The 23,195-nt window shown below is 39.8% G+C and overlaps 3 protein-coding genes across 7 annotated transcripts; 1 reads left to right on the top strand and 2 right to left on the bottom strand.

Moving 5' to 3' along the window:
* Window positions 1–616: 616 nt before the first annotated feature.
* ttk (ttk protein kinase) lies at window positions 617–8,419 on the bottom strand. Of its 3 annotated transcripts, none has more exons than XM_058053989.1 (25): window positions 8,282–8,419; window positions 7,378–7,465; window positions 7,081–7,303; window positions 6,814–6,920; window positions 6,360–6,503; window positions 6,090–6,204; window positions 5,941–6,013; window positions 5,718–5,845; window positions 5,216–5,294; window positions 5,042–5,141; window positions 4,718–4,940; window positions 4,218–4,324; window positions 3,927–4,070; window positions 3,702–3,847; window positions 3,357–3,490; window positions 3,063–3,195; window positions 2,810–2,902; window positions 2,483–2,640; window positions 2,239–2,390; window positions 1,997–2,121; window positions 1,841–1,915; window positions 1,594–1,770; window positions 1,384–1,480; window positions 1,203–1,288; window positions 617–1,112 (listed from the first exon to the last, which is right to left on the bottom strand). In XM_058053989.1, exons 1-25 carry the CDS (start codon window positions 8,318–8,320, stop codon window positions 1,047–1,049), a joined length of 3,012 nt encoding a protein of 1,003 aa, XP_057909972.1. In that variant the 5' UTR covers window positions 8,321–8,419; the 3' UTR covers window positions 617–1,046. The 3 variants fall into 3 exon arrangements, with proteins under 3 accessions (XP_057909972.1, XP_057909973.1, XP_057909974.1); XM_058053990.1 differs by having other exon boundaries at window positions 8,257–8,326; XM_058053991.1 differs by lacking the exon at window positions 8,282–8,419 and adding an exon at window positions 7,812–8,208.
* Window positions 8,335–11,936, top strand: ebag9 (estrogen receptor binding site associated antigen 9). Its single transcript, XM_058053993.1, has 7 exons — window positions 8,335–8,621; window positions 8,842–8,936; window positions 9,083–9,164; window positions 9,297–9,461; window positions 9,688–9,798; window positions 10,295–10,386; window positions 10,563–11,936. The coding sequence occupies exons 2-7, from the start codon at window positions 8,854–8,856 to the stop codon at window positions 10,678–10,680; spliced, it is 651 nt and encodes a 216-aa protein (XP_057909976.1). The 5' UTR covers window positions 8,335–8,621; window positions 8,842–8,853; the 3' UTR covers window positions 10,681–11,936.
* A 944-nt stretch (window positions 11,937–12,880) lies between these two features.
* On the bottom strand, window positions 12,881–22,967 carry sybu (syntabulin (syntaxin-interacting)). Of its 3 annotated transcripts, none has more exons than XM_058053681.1 (7): window positions 19,755–22,967; window positions 19,439–19,625; window positions 18,981–19,130; window positions 17,402–17,501; window positions 17,178–17,333; window positions 15,089–15,244; window positions 12,881–14,860 (listed from the first exon to the last, which is right to left on the bottom strand). In XM_058053681.1, the coding sequence occupies exons 1-7, from the start codon at window positions 19,776–19,778 to the stop codon at window positions 13,753–13,755; spliced, it is 1,881 nt and encodes a 626-aa protein (XP_057909664.1). In that variant the 5' UTR covers window positions 19,779–22,967; the 3' UTR covers window positions 12,881–13,752. The 3 variants fall into 3 exon arrangements, with proteins under 3 accessions (XP_057909664.1, XP_057909663.1, XP_057909665.1); XM_058053680.1 differs by having other exon boundaries at window positions 18,981–19,184; window positions 19,755–22,966; XM_058053682.1 differs by lacking the exons at window positions 18,981–19,130; window positions 19,439–19,625; window positions 19,755–22,967 and adding an exon at window positions 18,497–18,704.
* Between the last annotated feature and the right edge of the window lie 228 nt (window positions 22,968–23,195).

Here is a 23,195-nt window from a genome sequence, read left to right as displayed (position 1 = left end):
TACGAGCAACATTGTCATACATGCAACATGTCCTTTTGTTCATACTTCGTTCATACTGTAGCATCTTCACTACAGACTAGCATTACTTCAATTGTATCAGTAGCCTACATTAATTAATTACACCCTCGTTTTGTTGGAGTGAGCCATCTTTGTCTATTGGTAGCGTAGAGCAGCTTTGTTTCATACAATGGTGTGATTGGTTGGAAATGGGAGGCGTGCTTGTGGGGAATTGGCTCCAAGGAAGGTGACCGTTTCACATGCCGGACAAATAATCTTGTCACCTGTTGCGACTGTGAATAAAGCAGTGAGCAGCAGAAAGCAAGCACATTTTGTCTTTGTATTTGAGGACTCAAAAGTGAAATTACTTATTCTGCATTTGTGTTCTCACTGAGAAACTGCGGGTGCTGGTGTGTTTATTGTTAGCCTATTGTTACTCTATTAGTGAAATGAAATGGATTATATATCAATTCTTCTAAAATGTAAATAATTAATTTGCCTACTGTATTGCTATGTTCTCAGTTGCTATTACATACACTCAACAGAAGAGTCTGCTACTCACGAACCACACTGAGTCGTGTTATCGGAATAAACACAGCATAACCCATAATGGGGGAATTTTGAACCTCTTTATGAATGAGCATGACACTGGTGGGAATTACAGCAACACACGCAGCTAAGACAGAACTCCTGAGGACACAGTGGCGGAGCTACAAGAATAGTACTAGTAGTAGTAGAGTATTTTCTGGCCATCTAGACAATTCAGGTATCAACTCATTGCCAGGCCTATGTGAGAAATAGTCTTGGACTTGGCGATCCCAATGAAAAATGTCTGGCTCCGCCACTGGGGATACATTATGTTTATTGTTGACATGCATATAACAGGACATTAGCAAAAAATTGAGAAAAAAAATGGGCTGAGAAAAAAAGACCCAATTTTACAAGAGGAAAAAAAAAACCTCTACCTCTGTTAGTTCCGCAACTTGCCGAATATATTTTTACTGCTTCTATTTATATACATACATAAAAAACATATTTACATTGCATTTTCAGGTTGATTTGGCACACTCTGCCACATCCAGCTTCTTGCCGCTGCTGCACATTTTGGCCAGATTCTATGGACAGAAACATATTTAACCAGTGAATTTTTTACATTTCTTTTTTTTTAAAAAAAGGAAAAACTTATGAATAAAAAATATCCTTACATTAGCAGCTCGTATGATGCTGTTGGGAGACTGGAGGGCTGCAAGATCGGTCAGAATTTTCTTTAGATCATTGTCACAATGACGTTCTGAAACAGGCGAAGAAAAAAAAAACACTTGTTACGTTGTTGTCGTCAACAAAGGGGGATTCTGAATCCAATTTTTACACTGTGTGTGTGTGTACCTGGTTCTGGAGACCGGTGTGGCTTCAATTGGAGGTATGGATGCTCTAGCAGCTCTGCAATAGATACTCGCTCTCTGGGATTTCGGACGAGGCACCTCTGTCCAACAAAAGGGTCATATCAACTGTTAATAATTAATATAAGTCATTTAAGACATGAATAAGTGGGTATCAAAGCTTTTATCTTGAAGTTGGCACTTTATGGTCTCTTACCTTCAACACATCCAGTAAATCCTTCTCAGAGATGTCAGGAAATTCGATCTCATGGGAGGGATCAATGATGGCTTGTAGTTTGGTGATTTGATTGGTGATGCTTTGGAATGGAGTCTTCCCATAGGTCATACAGTACAAGATACAGCCAAGGGACCACACATCCCCTTTGGGACTTATCTTAGAGACAAAGCAAAAAAAATACTTTCAAGCTCCCGTTTTAAATCAACTGTGGTAAGGAAGTAGGTACCTTTGAGCGGGTTTTCCCATGCTGGGATGAAGTGTCTTTAATTGCTTCAGGAGGCATATAGTTCAGGGTTCCAACCTGCATTGAAGAACAACCATGTTTATATTCATTTGGTATTTCCAACATTCATTGACTTTTAGCTGCACTAAATTCACTTACTTGGGAATCTTTCATGATGCTCGTCACATCTGGCTGGATGCGATTTGCGATGCCAAAGTCAATTAGCTTCAGTGACGCATTTACAATGACAAAATTTGCTGGCTTCAAGTCACTGTGCACAATGCCTGGCATGAGACAACGCGCAAGAAACACAATTGGTTAGAAATAAAGATAAATAGTAAGAACAACATGTAACTACTACACTATGACTATATCAAGTAGACGAAAAGAGGAAAATCAACCATGTTTGTGGATAGTGTGGACGGCCTCAAGCATATTCTTCCAGTAGAATTTCCTCTCAAGTGGATTCACAGTTTTTCGGTTCCGTAGCCAAGTATTCAGATCCAAATTTCCGCACTCCATCAGCATATAAATGTACTTGTTAGTTACTTCACTGTAAACACACAATCAGCAGAGCATTAACATTAAGACTTAAGACAAGTTATGTGTTTTTTCGTCTTATTTTGATGCAGTCTGTGTACTTACTAGTCATACAGTTTAATAATTTGATCACTGTATTGCTGCAAGTGGTTCAGATGTTGAATCTCATTTTTGTAACTTTCCACAGTTTGAACATCTGCCTCCTCCAGGTCTACATATTTAACAGCAAACAAATGTTTTGTCTGATCCAGGACCTGGTACACCTAAAGAAAAGAGGTGACATGTGAAGACTACAATTTACAGTTTAAGTCATTTGGATGGTTGCAATCACGAATGAATGTTATCAAGAAATGTGTTGTCTCGTAGAAAGAAATGGAGGAGTACTCATTAGTAGTAGTTAGCATTATATTGTTTGTATTTTCTCTTATTTACCTTGCTGGATCCCCCTCGTCCGATCATCTTAAGAATGAAGAACTGCCTGCCCTTGATGGTAATGGATTCATTAGGTGGTGTAGTAAAGGAAGCCTGGTGGGATTAAAAAACTTTTAGATCAATTCTGGCTAGATATACAGTATATGGATACATATTTATAATATATTCAGACTTAAGGAATTCAGAGCAATACAAAACATAATTTTTGTGGCACACCCTGTTTGTGACTGGTAAATTCATAAAGAGGCTGTACCTGTGGAGTTTGAAAACCAGACACTTGGTTCAAGGGCGTGCATGGGTGCTGAACAGGAGGTCCAACTCTATGCGTTGCTACTGCAGAGGAATTCGACACTCTGGGGTATTTCTTTACAATAGGTGTAATGAAGCTGAAAGGGAGAGAAACAGAAGTTAAAAGACTTGTTTTACAGACATATGGAATGTTAATTCACAGAAGAAAACTACAATTTTTATTAAAATCTAAAAAGGTTCATTAACACAATTCGTGGCAAAAGCAAACACCCCAAAAAAATAGATATCAGTTTATTACCTGTTAGCACATGGATTTCTGTCGTTGTTTGGAGTCTGGCAGACAATTTGTGGATTTAATTTTGATGGAACAGTAACAGGTGGAGTTGGCACACACGGAACCAGTTTGGGAGCGGGTGGTGATATACGTTTATCCTGGAGAGAGAGGGGGGTGGGGGGGGGACATCACTTGACAGAAGGCTCATTCAAACAGGACATGAAATTAGTGTTAACCAAGTTTGTAGACGATTGTGATTTATCTGGTATCTGTCTAGCAAAGACAGGCATGTTGACGTCATGAAGCCTCAAGCAAGCATAACTATATTTGATACAATGTATTTTTGCAAAGTGTATGAACATATCAGACCTCTGGAGAAACATGCTTCATCAGCATTGGCATTTTCCATTCTGAAACACCGTCCTTGCTTGCAGGTTTGAGCTGGCCCACTGGAACTCCAGCGGGATGCTGCGGGTCCTGGTGTCCCCCCGAAGTTGACACATTCATCTCAAAATCTTAAAGACACATTAGACTAACTTTAAAAAACATAAACAAAAGGATACATCATCAAGCTTTATACTCTTAGAGAAATACCTGTGAGGGTTTGATCCCTCTTAGTGGTAACAAGTTGTTTCTCTCCACTTTTCAGGTTCCGCAGAGCCACTTCCAGCAGCTCAGCTGGTGTGGCATTTAATGACTGGGCTTTCAGAAGTATTGTCGTCGCCTTGGCCACATTTCCTTAATAACAATAATAAATGATTAAACCTTTTCAGCTGAGTCATGCAATAATTACATTTTTAGGAAATGTCAATATAAAAATATATTTAAATGATCAAGAAAACATGATCACATCACACAGTAGTTAAAGTTAACGAGATCCAGTACCTTGAGAAAGCTCAAACTGAGCATGTGCAATGTGGACAAATGCAAAGGCTTTGCAGTTGGACCTGGCAACTATGAAATAGTCCTCAGCTTCCTCTGGGTCGTGGATGCTTTGAAAGCAGAACAGAAAGTTATATGAAAATAATGACCATTTTACTGTATTCCAAAAATAAAAAGTTATTTTGGCCACCAAATAGTTTGTTTGATGAGTTATATAAAACTATCTTGCCAAACATAATGGAACTTTTCCACACACATAAACTTTAATGTCACATTCCTAACAAGGAGTTGGCCGAGCCTACATCTATCGTCCATTTAATTTGTCTGTGCATGTTTTCTACAAAGTCCAAAAGCATGGTTATGGAAACGTTAACCCAGACGCCCAATGGTATTTTGGGTCAGGACAACTTCCTCCACACCATGACTTCATGACCTTTCTATGTGCACTCATGTACCGTCATGTTGGACCGAGCATCATGCAAACTACTATGGTTTACACTTACCCCTTGAGTTCTGCATATCTGACCAGGATTCTTGCATAAGTGGAGTTCTTGCTGTATTTTCTTATCGGCAAGCGGGAAAAGACTTTGGAATAACAATCCTTCAGTTTATTAAGGAGGCCGACATCTGTATGAGGGTTTCCTCTTTTTTCCAGGTTCACCAGGTAAGACCAGCATGACTCGGGGGAATTTGAACTGATGACCTGTTCAAAATTGTAAGTTATATCTGAAAGAAAAATAAACAAATGTCAATCAACCACAAAATAAAAACCTTTGTATTCTAAGCAGCACATTATGAAGGGATATATTTCCATAAGGCTCCAATACCATCCAATTTCAGGGTGTCCTTTGTATCATGCGTGTGCAGACGTGTGGTTGTGGAGCCCTGGTCATGCTGAGTGTGATGCTCTGGAGTTACAGAGGTTGGCTGCAATCAATTCAAAGAAAGTAAGTCATTGTTTACTGAACACAGACACTACAACAAGAATGCAGAATACCAACCACAAAATCGTCATCAACAGCACTTTTCCTGGAAGAGGATAGATCAAATGTTGTGTTGATGCAGGAATCAGATGTTTGCCTGAAACACCAACGTCACATGATACATTTCTTCTGTGAAATTGCAATTTATGTACAGATGTAGGCCAAAAAATACCAATAACTGTGAAACAATATTATTCTTATAATATATTATTATAATATTACAATAATACATAGTAAGAGTGGAATTCTCAACATCAAGCATTACATTTACAACATAGGGAAAACTGGAGGCTCTAACTAGTTACTAGTCATACCACACAAAGTAGCAACAAGCCAGCAAGCAATGAGGTTCGCTACAGAGTTGGCTGTAAAAAATACTACCAAAAAGGTAAATGGCTAGCACTAGCTTTAATGTACTCAAAGCACTTTGACCGTTTACTTCCTGATGACACAGCATCAGGAGCAACTGGGGGTTCAGTATCTTCATCTTTTTGTAATATACATTTTGTAACAAAATTACCTGGGCAAATTCTTGACAACTGACGCATCATTTTTGTTTGATGGCCTCCCATTAAAGTTATTGCCATCATCATCATCATCATCATCCTTTTCTGAGATGGAGAAAGGAACAATGGGAACTCTGCCTGGCTGGAATAAAAATGTTTACTTTGTTTATAATTGGAAACAAATGGACAATAAATAAAAAATGTAGTGAGAGTAAGAAGAAGAAATTAAATTCTGACCAAGCCAACAGCCCTGTTGCGATGGGATGCCGATCTCCAGTTCAGCAGCAAGTCCTCTGATGAAGGTTCGCTTCTAAGAGCAAAAAGGAGACTAAATGAATTTCAAAATGAATGACAAGGAGCAGCTTTAAAAGATGGTTCCTTCTTACCCTGAATTAAAAATGCTTGACAGATACAAGTCACCTGTCTCATCTGACATCCTCCTTCCTTTTTGGAAGTCTGAGCCCTTTTTAACAGACTCATGTGTGGTACAGTTGAAGAACTCTGCCAGACATGAAAAAATAGTCAGTAGTCAAAATAATCGGTCCTACCGCCTGCATGTCATCTCTAACCCAATCTAGAAACCACTTTGGTCTTCCCCTTCTCCTCCCTGGCAATACATAAACGTGAACTAGTGGAGCTATGAAGAACATTCTTACGTGGGTCATTTTCCTTGTCCTCTGAAGGAACACCTTGCATTTTCTCCACTTGCAACCTCTGCAAGGCAGCCTCGAGCAGCTCTTTTGGTTTGGCACCCAGTTCAATTGCATTATGCAATATGTACATACATCTTTTTGTCTTGCCTGAGAAGACAGAAAAATACTATATTATTAATACTAATTGATGGCTAATCAATTAACCAATTAATCAACAAGTATTTTGTGAAAGAAAATGATCATGAATGTATTTTTGTGTACATTTATTGTTTTGCTGAAGTTCTTTGACAATTGGATTTTGTATTAGGTCTTCTATTTCTGAATAAAGAGGCAGAAATTAAAAAGGTGTTTTTTAAATCCAATTCATTTAAAAATCAGATTAATGAACCAATGAATTGGATTTAAAAATAATAGTTGAAGCCCTACTGTAATGAATAATAAACATATATTTGTTTACCTTGAGAATGTGCAAACTCTGCATGTGCAATATGGACAAATGCAAAGTTCTGGCTGTTCGATCTTGCCACGTTGAAATTGGCCTCTGCCTCATTAACATCTTGAATTCTAGGAAATTAAAACACACCATTACTGCATTCAGTAAGCAAAAGAGATGTGCAACATTGACATTAAAGCAGCAGTAATAAAAATATCTTTTGAGTAAGTCTAAAAACATTTGCGGGGAGGTATAGTTAATTGACAAATGAGTTATAACAAGATCACTCACACTTTCAGCTGAGCAAATCTGACCAACATTGTGGCATAGCTCTCATTTTGGCAGTGAACTCGTAACGGCATATTGGAGAACACTTTGGTGTAAAAATTAATGAGTCTGGTGAGATGAGTAGAATCCAAGTGAGGATCCCCTTTCTTTTCCAGATCCTTCAAATACGAAAGACAGGCTTCAGGCGACTTTGAGCTGATGATCTGGTTAATATTGTCAGTGTCATCTGAAAGAAAAGCAGCAGGTATTGATGAACATAGTGGTACATGTTAGTTATATTTAACAGTGAGGCAAATGTACCTTCATTTAGATATTTTTTTATTTTGCTGAGCTTCTGGCAAACCATGGCAAGTTTCTGCTTTCTGGCTGTATGTTCCTCTTCCTCCATCTAAAATGAAAGATCGCTCATGTTAAAGGTTTTGTTGTAGGTATGATGTTTTCCTTCACAGGACTGACTTAAGACCTTGCAAATCCTTCAAAACACTTGAGATCGACGTATATAAAAGGTTCCTGGCTGTAGGCTTTTCCATAGGGTAGGAAAAATGTATAGTCATTAGGCAGTGTAGCAACAATCGCACAGATGACAGGACTACCGATATTTATGTCAGGCTAAAGCTAAATTGCTAGCATGTTGTTGCATTGACTGAGTTATCCCGCCACATGTCACGTACTTGATTTCAAACAACATATCACAAGATTTAAACAAGACTTCAACAAAATTATTCACACCTCACCTTGTTTGTGATGTCAATTGCGTTAATCCTTTATTATTGTTGTTGTTTTACAGAAGTCGGTCAATAAAGGCTCGCCTCCAACTGACAAGTTTTCAAATATGCCACTTCCGTCCGGACTGCGTGTTGATTGGCTAGTTGGGAAGATGCGAGGAGGGGCTTCGGCTTCTGTTTACCCAAACAGAGAACGCCGCTTCTATTTTGCAGTTAATGTATTTATTTTTTTATTGCCTGACAAGATAAGTCATATACTACAGACAGGCAAAACAAATATTTCTGTTTTATAGCTTCTGTGTTTTTTTTTTAGAAAATGACTTATATGGTAGGTCTAACCACGCCAAAAATATAACGGCAAATCGTATTAATAGTTACCAGGAAGACAAATGAGCTTATTATATACCCTAAAAATGTGATTATAACCTCAAATTTCTAAATGCAACACACATACATGAAAATAGTACGGTGCTGCATACATTTCCGACACTTTCCGGTCCCCTGAATGCAACGTGCATGCTGTATTTCCTTGTTCCTGCTCCTCCCAGGTCGAAGATGGCAGCCGCTCGACGAGGATGAGCGACGACACGTTAGAGTTCTGTCATGAAACAACATTGGGCTATGGAGCTGTTACTGTCGTTGGTTTGACATGACACTAGTTTAATTTAGTATCGAGCTACTTTTTTCCCACGTAACAAGACCGTTGAAGAATCGCTAAAAAAACATGCATTTCTGTTGGCTAAGCTAGCAAGCAGCGGTGGGCAAATAAATGAACTTGTCTCGTCAGCTACGCAAGAGGAAGCATCACCTTTGCAAACGGTATTATTAATTTGTAAGGTGGCTGTATCATTAACAAATAGCTACTAATGTCAAAACCTAGCAAATTACATGAAATGTCCAAAAGCTTGCATTTTATGAATGGTGTTCTTTGCCACATACATTTGGTGATTTGCTATCAATTTCCGTGTTAAGACAACATCGCCTCATTTTACAGTATCATAATGTCACAGTTCTGATATTTGCTATTTTCCTTCACTAGATCAGTTCCATCATGGCCATCACTCAGTTTCGTCTATTTAAGATCTGCACATGCCTAGCCACTTTGCTGTCTTTCCTGAAGAGATTGGTATGCAGGTAAGTAATACTGACTGCTTAAGCGCTCCTAATGCACGTAGAGGTCTTTGGTATGCTGAACAATGTCAAACTGCAATGTAAAAGTACAGATGTGACCTTACTTGGCATTTTCAATGTGTTTACTTATTGTTATTTTTCTCTTAAAGAAGTGGAAGGGGCCGGAAGCTCAGTGGGGATCAAATAACCCTCCCAACAACAGTGGATTTTTCATCATCTGCACCAAAACAGGTCAGTTTTCATTTACAGTTCAATCTAAATAAAATAAGAGATGTAAAAATTGGTATCAGCTTGAACAAAAGATCATGCAACTGTAAAATGTTTGATTTTATTCAAATTCAAAATGTATTTTGGACCATTCAGTCTGCACAGCCTGAGGTTGAAGAATGGAGTTCATGGGATGAAGATGCACCTACAAGTATTAAGATTGAAGGTGGCAATGGAAACGTCCCCCCATCACCCAATGAAGAAGATGAAGAACCCGACTACTTCAAAGACATGGCGCCAACCATTAGGAAAACGCAGAAGGTGAGTCTACACTGGCATCGATGTTATTAAACCCAGCCTTTTTTTAGTGATACCATGAAATACAGCTGCAACAATTAAATGATTACTTGATTAATCGAATAGTTAATCAATTAATAAACAAATATTTTGGTATTTGGTTATTATATTCCCATTCACTTTAATAACACTAAATGCAGTGCATGAATTCTGAATTCTGATGTGACACTCTACGCTTTTCACCCTGTAGATATTGTTAAAGAAAAGGGAGCCTTTGAACTACCTGGTGCCTGACGGCTCAGCTGGTTTCTCCAGTAGACTGGCAGCCTCGCAGGATATAATGACCTTTGGTGCACCCTCAGTGAGTTCCCGTTTTTCATCTTTGAAGCTTCAGGCATGCAAACAGTTTATGGTGAAGGAATGAAGACAATGTGGAAATGTGAACGTTTATAAATTGAAATGAATATCGGTATACACGGGAAAGGGGCAGGGGAAAAATTACAACTGAGACTGCAGTTGATGGGTATTTTTAAATGTAAAACTTGTGTGGAAATGTGGAGTGAAATAATAAGGTTGCTAACAGTTAAAGAAAATCCTTGACATGAAAATGTGCCTTAAGTTTAACCTATGGAACAGATGGAATTCAACTGGAGTGACTTTGTTTTTGTGTGCACTTACTGTTTCTCTCTACATTTCCATTCAAGTCTATGTGAATGTTTTTGCTATATTTAAGTCTTGATTGTAGTACTGCAAAATGCCAGACTTTCCATAACACAAGCCAGGTCTCTGTTCTCTAAAAGTTGGGTCATGTTTGGGTCCCATTCAAAACGTCAGACTCAAACAAAGACTTTGTACAGGCGGAGCTAGGCGAAATGGACAACTGGCAAGAGGACACCAATGCCTGGGAGGATGAGTCTGATGCCACCTGGGAAGCAGAAGAAGTACTCAGGTAATGTTGGAAATGTTGGCATATTGGTGGCTGGGTGATGCTGGTCTGCTTTTTGACCAGCAGATGGCAGCATTTACTAATACTGTATTCCGTCATAGGCGTTTATTGTCCTCGCTCTCAGATGAGCATGCGTCCATTATTTATAGTGACGATCTTGCAATGTGCCCTTGTAACAGACAGCAGAAGCTGGCCGAAAGAGAAAAACGATCCATGGAACAGCAGAGAAAGAAGATGGAGAAGGAGGCTCAGAGGATGATGAAGAAAGAGCAGAAGATGGCTGTCAAGCTTTCATAACATCAGTTTTGAGCCAGAGGGATATAAGGGAAAGACACTGAATTAGTCATGAGTTTATTTTTAAGTCAGAAAACAACATTGTCAGCAACTTGCCCCCCTCCCCCATCCTTTCTCTACCAGCAGCCATTTAAGTGTTTTCTTGCAGCAGGCATGAAACCTTGGGGCCCGCTAAGATTCACCCATGCAATTTTGGTCATATGGTCAAATTGTGCCGTAAATTCCGGTGTATAAGTCACACTAATGTTGAATGTCCACATCATAAAATGACATTGTGGCACGCACGAGTCTGTGAGGACCAGGCAGCTCTGTATTTGACAGGAGCCAATTATAAACTACAAACAAACGGACAAGCTTGTCAACCCTTTGGAAATTGCAGGGCGGCTTGTAGTTTCATCTTGTAAACAACATACTAATATGAAATAAAAATAATAAACAGCAGCTATTTTAACTTCTACCATTAATGCATTACTATCGGTGGACAAGTAATATAGATGATGACGATGCAATGCTGCTTCTGTCTACCAGAGGGATCACAGAGCCCAGAGAGAGACTGACGTCATTGCAGCACTTCAAAGAATGTGTTCATTTTCAATTTGTATTGCTACATGGTTGTATATTTCTGAGGTATACTTTTGGAGTGATGGCCCTTGAAGCGCTAAAGTTGTGACTTGTGACAACATTGCTGAATTTAAAAAGTTATTTCAGCAAACATGGTACCAACAGTAGTTAATACTTAACACTAGGAGATGACGGACAGCTGCATTTGGGGGCGTGGTTTTATGCAAAGTGTAGACGTTAATACAGCTTGTGATTGGCTCCTGCCAAAAAAAGACTTACCGGCACAGTATTTAAACAATTATTAGTAGTTCTGAAGTAAAGGAGATGTCACAAGATTAGAATTTAGCTATATATTAGCCGCCCTGATGTATAAGCCGCAGGGTTCAAAGATTGAGAAAGAAGTAGCGGCTTATACATTGGAATTTACGGTATTTATCTGCCCCAATCTATTTTAGGTTTATCAACCGCACCATGTACTTGACATTGTGGTTGCAGGTGCTATAGTCAGCACAGGCCCTGTTCAAGGTATGTAAATAAAGTCAACCTTTTCAAAATCATATAAGGCCAACTGTAGTGTTTTTTATTTCTGTAATGTTTGTTTTTTTATATTTACTTTGTTCTTGAAGTGTCTCATTTACTTGTATTGCTCTTCTCCGATCACACTGTACATCTTCAAGAATTAAATAATTTGAGATAAACTGTAATCAAAACCACTTGTCACTTCATGCTTTGGGCGCCTATAGTAACAACAATAATCCTTCATCGTTAATCCTGGATAGCTCTCAATAGATCACCCTCACAATGTTCAATTGCAGTGGTGAAATGCAATTGAGATCCTGTAGATTCTAAAGCAATAACATCTCCCCTGCTGTTAAACTAACACTGTTGCATGCCTTGGTTTAGACTTAGCATCTATCCATAAACTGGATCTTGCACTGCCTGGCTTACTTAATTATCAAACTCTACACTGACCACACCACAACTATTGGAATAAAGGCAAAGTTGAGTGCTTTCATTGCAAAATGTAACAATTATCAGCGTGTTGTGACAGAAGCCACCATTTTATGAGTGGATACTAGTGGACGTTTGCACTCGTAGTTTGGAGTTCTGCAAAACTACTAATGGTGGTAAGACAGGTCAAAAGGGCACAAACTATACACATTGTTATGCACTAGGGTGACCAAATGTTATTTTCCCAGTACGTCCTGTTTTCACATCCTGTCTTGGGGTTTGTTTTTTTTTTAATGAAGGATGAAAACGTCCTGCATGGTTTTCATTATACGGCATCAGGGCACTCTACTGCATGTCACATAAACATTTGCTTTAATATGCTTGTGCACGAAACAGCATGATTAATATGGTTTTGAGCCACACAGCATTTGAAGCACCAAATGGTGACAATCTGTTTTCCTCGGGGTAACATCTCACCACATATCTTAACACTTAGCCGGGCTCCAAAAGTGGGATGTTACCGCATCCTGTGACTCAAACTGTTGATGCCTACTGAAGCAAGAGATTTTGCTTATGTAACTTGGAGATACCGCGACATGGCAGAGTGGAATGTCGTCACCATGATGAGATGGTGTTAGTTCCTTTAGGCGGATCTATCTGCTTTATTCAGTAGATTGGTGTTACATCATGATTCTGAAAAGTATGGGTCGACACACACACACACACACACACACACACACACACACACACACACACACACACACACAGCTGCAGTGGCACTGACCCAGTTTGTCTTTGCCGCTGTTTTCCAGCTCCAGTAAAGTGGATTTAATGCACTTCACCTTGTCAGCTTTTTAACCCAAGGGACATGAAAACAAACGGAGAAAAAGTTTACTTAAGTTATGGGTACAGTGTCGGGCCATCTGGATACTTTCCACTTATTTATTAATATGAACATCTTGAATAAATGAAGCTCTGAGGTAACTTTTACAGGCATCTTACATAAGAGACTTCATTTGCAGCAGCACAACCCTGTCAAAAAATGTCAAGGGTCCACACAGTTGGCTGGTTATCATGCTTTAATAATAAATATACATAGACATCTGATGTAAACCACTTGTATTGCACATAGCTCAGGCACATAACTATGAACTTTCTGCTAGCAATACATAATAAAGCTTAAAGGAAAAAATATACACTTCACAAAAAAAGGTGACTTTACATTAAAGCTTTGGCTGAAGGTTTAAGGTTTCTTTTTCAACAATAAGTCAGACATCTCAAACTGAAATAGACAATCTTTTACTCTAACATAAAGACAACATGGGACATTACAAAACAATGAACACAATCATCTACCAAGATGATCATCTTATTGAGAAACTAGAAATAAATTGCCCCCATAAATGAATATTCTTCTTAGCATTTTGCGTCAACTGATGGTAATATACAGTGCGGTGTAAAAGTGCTGGACCCCCAAAAGCTGCATTATGTGATCACAAAAAGAAAAAAACTTGAAAGTGCTTCTAATTCAAAGTGAGATGTGTTCTTGTGAGTTGAAAGCCGTTACACAACTGGCCTGTGAGCAACGTGACGGAGAGAGTGCAATCCCATAATGCAACATCCCCGGATGAGTGCAGCAATATTGTAGACCGGAGCGCTTCCATCCACACCGTGCCGCGAGTAGAGCCAGGCTACTGTGGGTAACACCGGGGCTGCCACTGCAACCAGATCCACCAGGAAACTGGTGCTCCAATACTGCTTGCCCACCACACCCAGTTCTGGTGACACGGGACTTTTTTCTGTGCTCACACCAAAATCTAACTCATCCATGAACCGGGTGCTCTGTGCAGGATCTGAGTCGTACAAGATGGTGCTGTCAAGTGAAGCAGGGGTTAGCATGTTGGGTACGGAAGGCATCAATCTAGTGGTGGTGCTGGGAAGGTTTTGGAAGCCCAAAAGAGTGTTGGAGATGGACAACGTTGGTTCTTTAAGAAGCTGGTAAAGCAGAGCCTGGAGGTCTTGAGACATGGGCGTTATGTCAGTCTGGATCCCTTTATCTTCAGTCTTCTCCTGGGAGAGAGAAAGGATACAGCTGGTATCTTGTGTAGCTGATGGAGGTGGATCGGATTTTTCTGATAATGTAGACACCCCAGAGCCAGACCCTAGCACAGGTTTTTCTTTGTTGATGGAGTCCTGACTGAAGTCCACCGCAGTGGACATAAAGACCTGCTCTAAGATGTCAGCTCTGTTGGCCATCTCATCGTTTATCAGCAGGCCACTATCAGCCATGGCTTCTTCTGCTTGATCGCCCAACTCCATAACACCCTCGTCCTCGCCCATCAGCTTCTTTCGACTGCTGTCGGTGCTGTCAAAGATCAAGTCCAGCGTGTTGTCATCTTGCAGGTTGGCACCGCTCTGAGCCAGCTCCATGCTTTGCAACAGAGACTCCAACTTCCGATTTTGGATGTTTATATCAATAAAGTACTTCTGTATCCCTTTATCCTTCTCCATCAGGCTGCTCTTCATGGTCTCCACCACCTGCCGCAGCTGTTTGATTTCCTTCCGGGCCTCTTTGAGGGACAGCTGGGCCTCCACTCGGTGACACTCCTCTTCAATCCAGTCTTCCCTCATTCTGCTAAGCTGGCCTTTGAGCTCCTCGATTTCGGACTCTCTGAAAAACAACAAAAACGTGCAGTTTTAGGAGTCATTTGCTTTATTTAACACGTGGTTACAATGATCACAGACATCTTGACATAACTATGACAAATAACCAGTTAGTATTCTACAGCTCAGCAATGACTGAGGGGAAAGTAGACCACTATCCCAATAGATCCACATTTCACATGTAAAAAGTGTAGGCAGCCACATTTTCTTCAAATGTTCAAATTCCATAACCAACCGGTCATGCATCCTGTTCTCCGACTCCAACAGCTTCGTCTTCAAGTGTCTGATGGCCACTTCCTTCTGCTGCAGAGGGGTGAGGTACTGCTCAGGGTTCGGGGGTTTGATTCCATGGTTATCTCCACAGTAGTGGTAGCGGCCCAAGTTTGCTCGCCTGTTGGGCAAAAATCAATCAAGTTTACCCGTAAGGAAGTAACACCACTAATGACGTTTAAAATCACTTCATGCAAAAAGGCAATTAGTGTGCCTGAAAGAGCGCTGCCAGAGCAAAATGCTCGCTGGAGCCGAGAATTACTGTCTGACGCAGGATTACTGGCATGCAGACAAGAGACTAAAAAGTCAGAATGCGGTTTATCTAAACGCAAGCTCAGTAAACAAGGGAATAAATCAACTCACTGGAAAAAAAAAAACATAATCTGGACACTAATTGCATTGACATGCACTCTACATGGCGTATGATTCATGTTCTCATGCACCAAGAGAAACGTTAAAAGGACAAGGTTTTTTATGCAGATGGTGAGTGGGTGGAATTGGACGGCGTGCAAAGCAGCCTCAAAGCTCCTCTCTTCCAATTGCACAATATTGTAGCAACCCGGATGACTTGATGCGTTGCATCCAAGCCGGGTATAGAGACAACACAGGAAGGTAAAAATGTACCAAGCGGATTACAGATATTAAAACGGCAGCATTAGTATGCATTTTAATATGCCGAAAAATGCAGTTACTAATATTCCATGCTGCTGTCAAAAATGTGCTTTTATTGTAATCTGGTTATGAGCTGCTGGTCACATCGTCTGGGCTCGAAATCCAGACCTTTGAAAGATCGTAATCGTATTAATCCCAACCCCAGCCTAATCAGCACAAATAATCCCTGCAGGCTGCAACAGAGGAAATGAACTTGATCCTTCATATTGGCTGAAATACAATCCAAATCTCATTGCCTCAAAAGTACGTCCTCCTCATACCGGAAACGGGAATGCTATAGTCAACAATTAATTGATAGTGGCTGTATTTTTGGTTAAAATAGCGGTAAAGCCCTGCTTTTGTTCTAAATCGGATGGCTTCAGTGTCCCTGACCACAATAAACAGTATCCTATCCAAAACATGTTTTTTTTTTTTTTAAGGTTCAATTACCGCCACATCATAAAAAACATATAAAAAGATATCCGTCTATAGTTAGTGGCAAATAAAAACCTTGCACTCCAAAACATTCATGTCAGTGATAACAGTTGCGATCACTGGACACCACAGGATTTTTAGGCTTGAACATAGTAAGTCATTCAAGCCTCTTCCCATGCTAATTAACCAGTCTGATGGCGGTGCTTACTAAAGGGATTTATTGTTATTGGATTTCCAATAAGTTCCTACTTGGTCAATACTATCTTACTATCGTAGCATACGTTTTGTGCGTATTTTGTAAACATTCATTCATTTTCTGCCGCTTATCCTCACAAGGGTCAGGGGTGCTGGAGCCTAACCCAGCTGTCTTCGGGCGAGAGGCGGGGTACACCCTGGAATGGTGGCCAGCCAATCACAGGGCACATATAGACAAACAACCATTCACACTCACATTCATACTTATGGACAATTTGGAGTCACTAATTAACCTAGCATGTTTTTGGAATGTGGGAGGAAACCGGAATACCCGAAGAAAACCCACGCATGCATGGGGAGAACATGCAAACTCCACACAGAGATGGATGGGGGTGGGATTGAACAGAATTGAACTTGATCTCCTAGCTGTGAGGTCTGCGCGCTAACCACTCGACCGCCGTGCAGCCAATTTTGTAAACAGCACATCAATAATAACTTCCAATCATTTCAAGATGAAATCACAGTTCATATCAGAGCCACTCAACAAAACCATGACCTTTGGTTCCCCCCCTCCATTCAGGATTAGATTATCAATCAAAGAAAGGCCAAACAACATGAAAGATTCATGTTATCATCACTACACCTCAATCTAACAATTACAACCATGGAATTCCCCTTACAGTCTCCAAGATCCTTGGAAAAATCTCAGCAGGTTGAGGTTCAATGTGTCATATAAAGTACATAAATAAGCATCATACACACAAAAGCAGTACCTGGAGGTTGGGCTGGAGTTGCAGCTGCTGCTGTTTGTGGTCGAGGAAGCACCTCTGGGTGGTGTCCTGTAGGGAGCGTAGAGATCTGCATCACGGTTGCTGGCAGGGCTCCCTGCTGGTTTGAAGACTGGGAACGACCGGATGTGGGTACTGCGACTTCATTGGTGAAGAGAGTTATTATTTACATTTTAACAAACATAACATGGCCATTAAATACAGCATACCTGCGAGAAGGAGCCTTCTTTCCTGATGATTTGGAAATCAGGCTCTCCCTGGTCTTTAGGCTTCCTGTACTGCTGGACGAGCTGAAGTCTGCCTCGCTTCCTGCATTGGGAGGAATTGAATTGTAACATTTATTCAGCCACAACAATGGGGACACTTTCACACTCACATGTAATATTTTGAGATTTATAAGAATGTGATACCCTTTGGTCATTATAGATGCTAAAAAAAACAATCCAGTGCAGTTCAATATGCTAAGATATCTTCAGTCATTATTAATATACTCATTCATAATGAATACAAGCAGTTGATGTTTGCTAAATACAAGGATGAAGAGTCTTGAACCAGTCATGATGTGCTATACATATCACTATATTGACACTTACTATGGTACCCATTATGTCATTTGATGGTCATATCACTTTGGTACGAGGTACATTATTTTAAAAAAAAACAACAAAACTTGAACTGTATCATGGAAAGCAGAAAGTGAACAAATGTAACAGTTACTGATTGTAAAAGTACCAGATGGAGGGGTAGGATTTAATAAGCTTTGCTTCTTCCTACTCCTTTTGGACATGTGGAACTGTGAACTGATTATGTGATGCACTCAATTGTAATCTGATGCATGTTCAAATGAAATAAAACCATTACCATATTTTATATTTACAATATGCAGAGGGCCAGTACAAAAAAAACAACGTGCCAAATTTGGCCCCTGTGCCACACTTTGAACACTGCTGCATTTATTATGAAAATAACCATCAGTGTTTGGTACAACTAGAAGCAATTCAACACAATAATTCAGCATGGTGCACCTAAACAATGCCTTCTATGTTCATTAACAAGACAAAAGTTCTCTTGTCTTTGAGCAGAAGCTCCTCAGAAAGTGTCAGACTGAAACTGTCAGTCAAAGCGTAGCTGTAAGTTACACCGTTTGTCCCATCTGCAAAATGAATGCACTCGAAACAAAAACATTCACACAATTAAAATATAAAATAGTGATAGAAATAAAAAAATAGAAATAGAAATAAAATAGATATGGCATTAAATCACACGGCTAGAAAAAGTTGAAGATATCAGACATGAAAGCAAACCTGAGAGACATCTCCTGCCATCAAACAACACCATCGTACTGTGTCCGGTGATGACGGTGTCAAACTAAACGGGTCCAAATTTTAACCACGCTACACCACTTGGTGAATCTACTAAAGTTGCACCCACATTCACTCGGCCAAGTAACCTCCCACTAATCAGCCTAATTGGTTAAGCTGCTGAACCTTTGCCCTCATCAGTTTACTGCTCATTTTGCATCAGGATCGAGTCGTTCAATGTCCGAAGAGGTCTTTAACAGGAAACAAGTCTAAGTTTTGGTATCTAAAGTACCACAGAAAAATATTGTGTCTCTTTTCTACAGTTTGATTGTGTAACATGTCAATGTGTCATCATGTAGATATGACTTGATTTTATTATCCTGGCCCATTAGGTAGTTGCTAAGGACGTATTGTGGTATTTGTTAGTCATTTTTAATTATTTTACAAAATAAAATCTATGGAATTTGCTGATACACTTGCTTTTTACCTCTGGCTGTCATGGCAGGCCTCAGTTCCTTCTTGCGCCTCGGTGCGCTTCGTGGTTCTCCACTTCCCTCTGCCATCACTCGCACCCTCTTCACTTTGGTCTTGCGCTCTGGGAGTGTTGACGGCGAGCTGTGGGTACTCTGTTCTGACCCTGACGGGGTTTTGGAGGGGGACACAGACTGACTAGTGGGGCAGCCGGTGTCATCTATATTGTAGATAGGCACACAGACAATAATAACCAAGGACGGGCAACACGGGACAGACATGCACAAACACACACTGACACACACTGACACACGTAATGTACACATGCTCTTTCTCTGCTAAGGAGGCCAACCTGATGCACATGAAATAAAATGATCTGATAAATGAATTATGCTGCTGTATAATAATGATGTTTTTTCACATTTTTGGTCTTTTTAATGACCTAAAATCAGGTTAAACTCCTCCAATTCTTACCAGAGTAAAAACTGTTGGTGCTGATTGTCCTCTTGGAGTGATCTGAGCTGACATCACACTCTTTTCCCTCCTCCTCTGAGAAAGGGGAGTCAGAAAGAGGTGACCCTTTGCCCTTAGGCTGAAAGGGATGGAGGACCAAACGTGGGATGCGACTGCGAGGGCTGCCTTTCTCAGGGGACTTCTTTTCCTGTCCAGGTCAAAATGCTACATGTTACTACATCGGTGCATGGTCAAATGTGTTCTCACACAAAATAAATTATTGTTTTACAGTTGTATAGTATTTTACATACTGAATTTTGTAGTAATCACGACTAACCTCATATTCTTGGAACGGCCCCATGTTTCTCTAAAGAAAATGAAGAAGAGTTTGTATGAAGCGGGCAAAAAGAAAAACAAAGAACAAAGACCCTCTTTCGGTAGAGCCGCTAAATCACACACACACACACACACACACACACACACACACACGCATACACACAAAGTACTTGCTCAGCCTGGTACAGATGGCACAGAAAGTAGAGTGCCAACCATAATCAGCACATTCAATTTTAGGGCCTTATAAAATTGGTTGTAGGCTTTTTAAGGTCAAATAAATCACATTAAAAGCTTTTATTTTTATGGTTTAGTACAAGGGTGTCCAAAGTGCGCCCCAAGGAACATTTGCGGCCCGCAGCAGGTTTTTTATTGGCCTGCAGCACATTCTTAATATATAATTTAAAATAATAAAAAAATGAAAAAATCTGCAAAATTATTCAAACAATAAAGCCACAATATTAAGAGAAAAAAATGTGACAATTTTTAATTTTATGATATTAATGGTGGACCTTGTATCTTTTTATTTTCAATGTGCCCCACGGTGGAAAATATTTGGAGAATCTAACCCAGATCTTCCAGTGACCGTGTGTCTAACATGCTAACCACTCGGCCCCAACAATAAATCATAAAGTTTATATTGAAAAATAACAATTCACATTTCTATTCCCACCCATGGGTAATTTGAGTCAGCAGTTTAGCTAACACTTATCTTATTATGTAAGGCCAAATTCAATTAACTGTGGGAGGACATAAACAAAGACAAGAAACAAGGAACAAACATTTCTTATTAATGCTCTAAAGCTAAATAATGCACAATTTCCTTTCATGCTTGAATCCAATTCACATTATCACGTCACTCCTTTTGCTCTGCCTCTCAGCTTAATGGGTCTATTGCGTAAGTGCATATGCGCACTTTTTTATTGACCCCCCCAAGGTGTTTGTGCTACTTTGAATCCTCTTTTATTCACTCCACCAAATGGTTATGTTCTCTGTATCAAGATAAATTTAATGATATTCTAATAATATACTGTATTACCACTCAATGGTCTGATGCAAGTAAGACACTTTGTACCTTGAAAGATCCTATTTCTTCACACCACAAAGGATGACAAAAATAGAACTGCACACAGTGGGAATAAAACTCAACCTCATCTTGTCAGATTCTAAAATGGAAACTTAATCTAGGTGGCCTCTGTTACCTACTTTCATTTTCTCTTCAGCATCCTCATACACTGCAGCCACAGGACCACGGTGCATGTGTGGCTGTCTAGTGAATTGGTACATCAAAATGATATGAAGTATCAAGCAGGGAAGCGCTTCCACCCTCGTGGAAGCACCCTAGCAACAGTCTTAGCAACACATTTTAGAGAACGGAGCAGTGAACAGTGTGGCAACTTCTGCAGCTCATCCTGAGACCCTTGTGGGGGTGTCACCATGCAGTTAGATGGTGTTATCTAGCGAAGCATTCGCAGGCATTTTTGATTATAGGCAATGGGGCGGCGTAGATCAGGTGATTTTCCGTCCTCCTGTGATCCCTTTGCTCTTCGAGTTTCATGGCTTCACTTTATCACGGTTTAAAAATATTTATTAATTCATAAATCCTACTGTTTCGTGTTTGAATATGGCCTATTATTAGTCAGTATATATCCACATTTAAACAAATTTTCAGTATTTTCCCATAAATTAAGCATTTCAATCATAAAAATTGCTGAATTAACCAAAATACAAATATAAGGCATCCAGAAGACGCATTCAAATTGTAATATGTAGCATTCTACACTGGTCACTAGGTGTCAGTAATGTTACTGTAATGTTACTGTACAATCACCACTGATGACTGGAAAAACAGGCCTTGCAGGTATTGCAGTTTTAAATTATCTCACAACAGGCACTATAATAATAATATTAGAATTATAATAAATCATCATTAAGGTAACACAGGCTACTGTTGCATCTGTAACCCACAGCAACTCTAATCTGATCCTAAGACATTACTTCCTGTCTACCACCCACGAATATCCTCTAGGAATGCACGTGAGTAAGCGAGTAAGAGTCTTAAATGGCTTGTTTTCTGTTATTATGTCCACTATGTTGGCTAATACGAGTGTGAAGGTGACTATAGGGGTGTTATTTCATGTGTAGAGGGCTCTAATAATATCTACTTTTGACGCACAGCTTGCTCCGCTTTTCCTTCCAAAACTTTGCAAACTTGACGTTGATGTTCTTCTTCGATTTTGGATCAACATTTGCAATAAAAGTGACAGTTTTTAATTTTTTAAAATTATAATCAGAATCTTCCTTCAGCACAAACAGCATCAAACTGTTTAATGACGAGGATCTACTGTCCCTTCAAGGGGAAACCAAATCATTCTTCATTTAACACGTCAACATAAACAGTAGGGTGGATATACAGTACACATGCGCACAAACTGTTTGCACGGCATGTAAACAAGCTTTGACTCAAGCTGTCTCATTGGAGCAGATGGGCTACGTTACAGCATGGATATGAATTCATATTCATCCACGCCAACTGCTTTCTAATGATGATTTGGGCATGTAATTGAAAGTTGTAGTTGAACATAATGTCCTTCTTTTCTCCCTCATATGAAAACTTGTTCTTTACAACCTTTACCAGATGGCATCATCACATCATGATGTCAGACTGATGCATTTGACTGAGTCATTGCTATCTACAGTACCTATCATCTATCTCGACGATACACATTCATATCAGTACAAATAGTACAGATTATTCAATTATTTGCTATGATAGCCGCCAAATTTGGGGGTTTGTTTGGTTTCATTTGGTGCCCCCAAACATAAACAACAACAACAACAACAACAAAGGATGTTCTTCTCAGTCCCTATAGGAACGTCCCCCATACAGGATATAAGTTTAAACACCCAACTTTCAATCTAACATAGCCAAATTTATTTTACATGCATGCATATTTCGTTTTATGATTATCATCTGTCATAACCAACAACGACAACTCCATTGTAAAGGAGAAAAATAACAATAAAAAAGGCTTGCCTGGATGTTTTGCAGTGATTGCTCCTCGGAAGAATGGTCGGTGCAGCACAAAGCTCTATCTATCTACGTGCTCTGCTGTTAGGATGTTCTCCACAAGAGAGCTAGACACACACACACCATGAAACAAGAGTCCAGACCACTGACAGCGCATGCACTGACGACGACCATCCTCAGGGTGTTACATAACCCAATACCTCTTCACCCACCACCGTGTAAGCTGCAGACAGACACTGATGAGCATGCGTTACAGTACATGTAATCCATCGTTCAAACGACGTGTTTTTCAGATTAAAATACGCATATATATTCAATAGGATCTGAATTTAAGTACCAAGGTGGAGATGTGATCATAATGGCTCTCCATGGTGCTGAAAGTGAGAGGGGGTGGGGGCAGTGCTTGTGCCTTTT

Source organism: Doryrhamphus excisus, chromosome 17 (genome assembly GCF_030265055.1).
Source record: "Doryrhamphus excisus isolate RoL2022-K1 chromosome 17, RoL_Dexc_1.0, whole genome shotgun sequence".
NCBI classification, from domain to species: Eukaryota; Metazoa; Chordata; class Actinopteri; order Syngnathiformes; family Syngnathidae; genus Doryrhamphus; species Doryrhamphus excisus.
This window is presented reverse-complemented; position numbering and strand designations above follow the sequence as displayed.

Excerpts from the sequence above, each read along its gene's own strand:
- ttk (XM_058053989.1), bottom strand. The coding sequence starts at position 8,320 with ATGCACGTTGCATTCAGGGGACCGGAAAGTGTCGGAAAT. Across the intron at positions 7,304-7,377 it reads AAAAAAATATCTAAATGAAG|ATGACACTGACAATATTAAC; the intron begins GTACATTTGCCT and ends CTTTTCTTTCAG. Across the intron at positions 1,916-1,996 it reads GCATCATGAAAGATTCCCAA|GTTGGAACCCTGAACTATAT; the intron begins GTAAGTGAATTT and ends TCTTCAATGCAG.
- ebag9 (XM_058053993.1), top strand. The coding sequence starts at position 8,854 with ATGGCCATCACTCAGTTTCGTCTATTTAAGATCTGCACATGCCTAGCC. Across the intron at positions 9,165-9,296 it reads CATCATCTGCACCAAAACAG|TCTGCACAGCCTGAGGTTGA; the intron begins GTCAGTTTTCAT and ends TGGACCATTCAG. Across the intron at positions 9,799-10,294 it reads TGACCTTTGGTGCACCCTCA|GCGGAGCTAGGCGAAATGGA; the intron begins GTGAGTTCCCGT and ends GACTTTGTACAG.
- sybu (XM_058053680.1), bottom strand. The coding sequence starts at position 19,778 with ATGGGGCCGTTCCAAGAATATGAG. Across the intron at positions 19,185-19,438 it reads CACCAACAGTTTTTACTCTG|ATGACACCGGCTGCCCCACT; the intron begins GTAAGAATTGGA and ends TCTACAATATAG. Across the intron at positions 17,334-17,401 it reads AAGAAGGCTCCTTCTCGCAG|TCGCAGTACCCACATCCGGT; the intron begins GTATGCTGTATT and ends TCACCAATGAAG.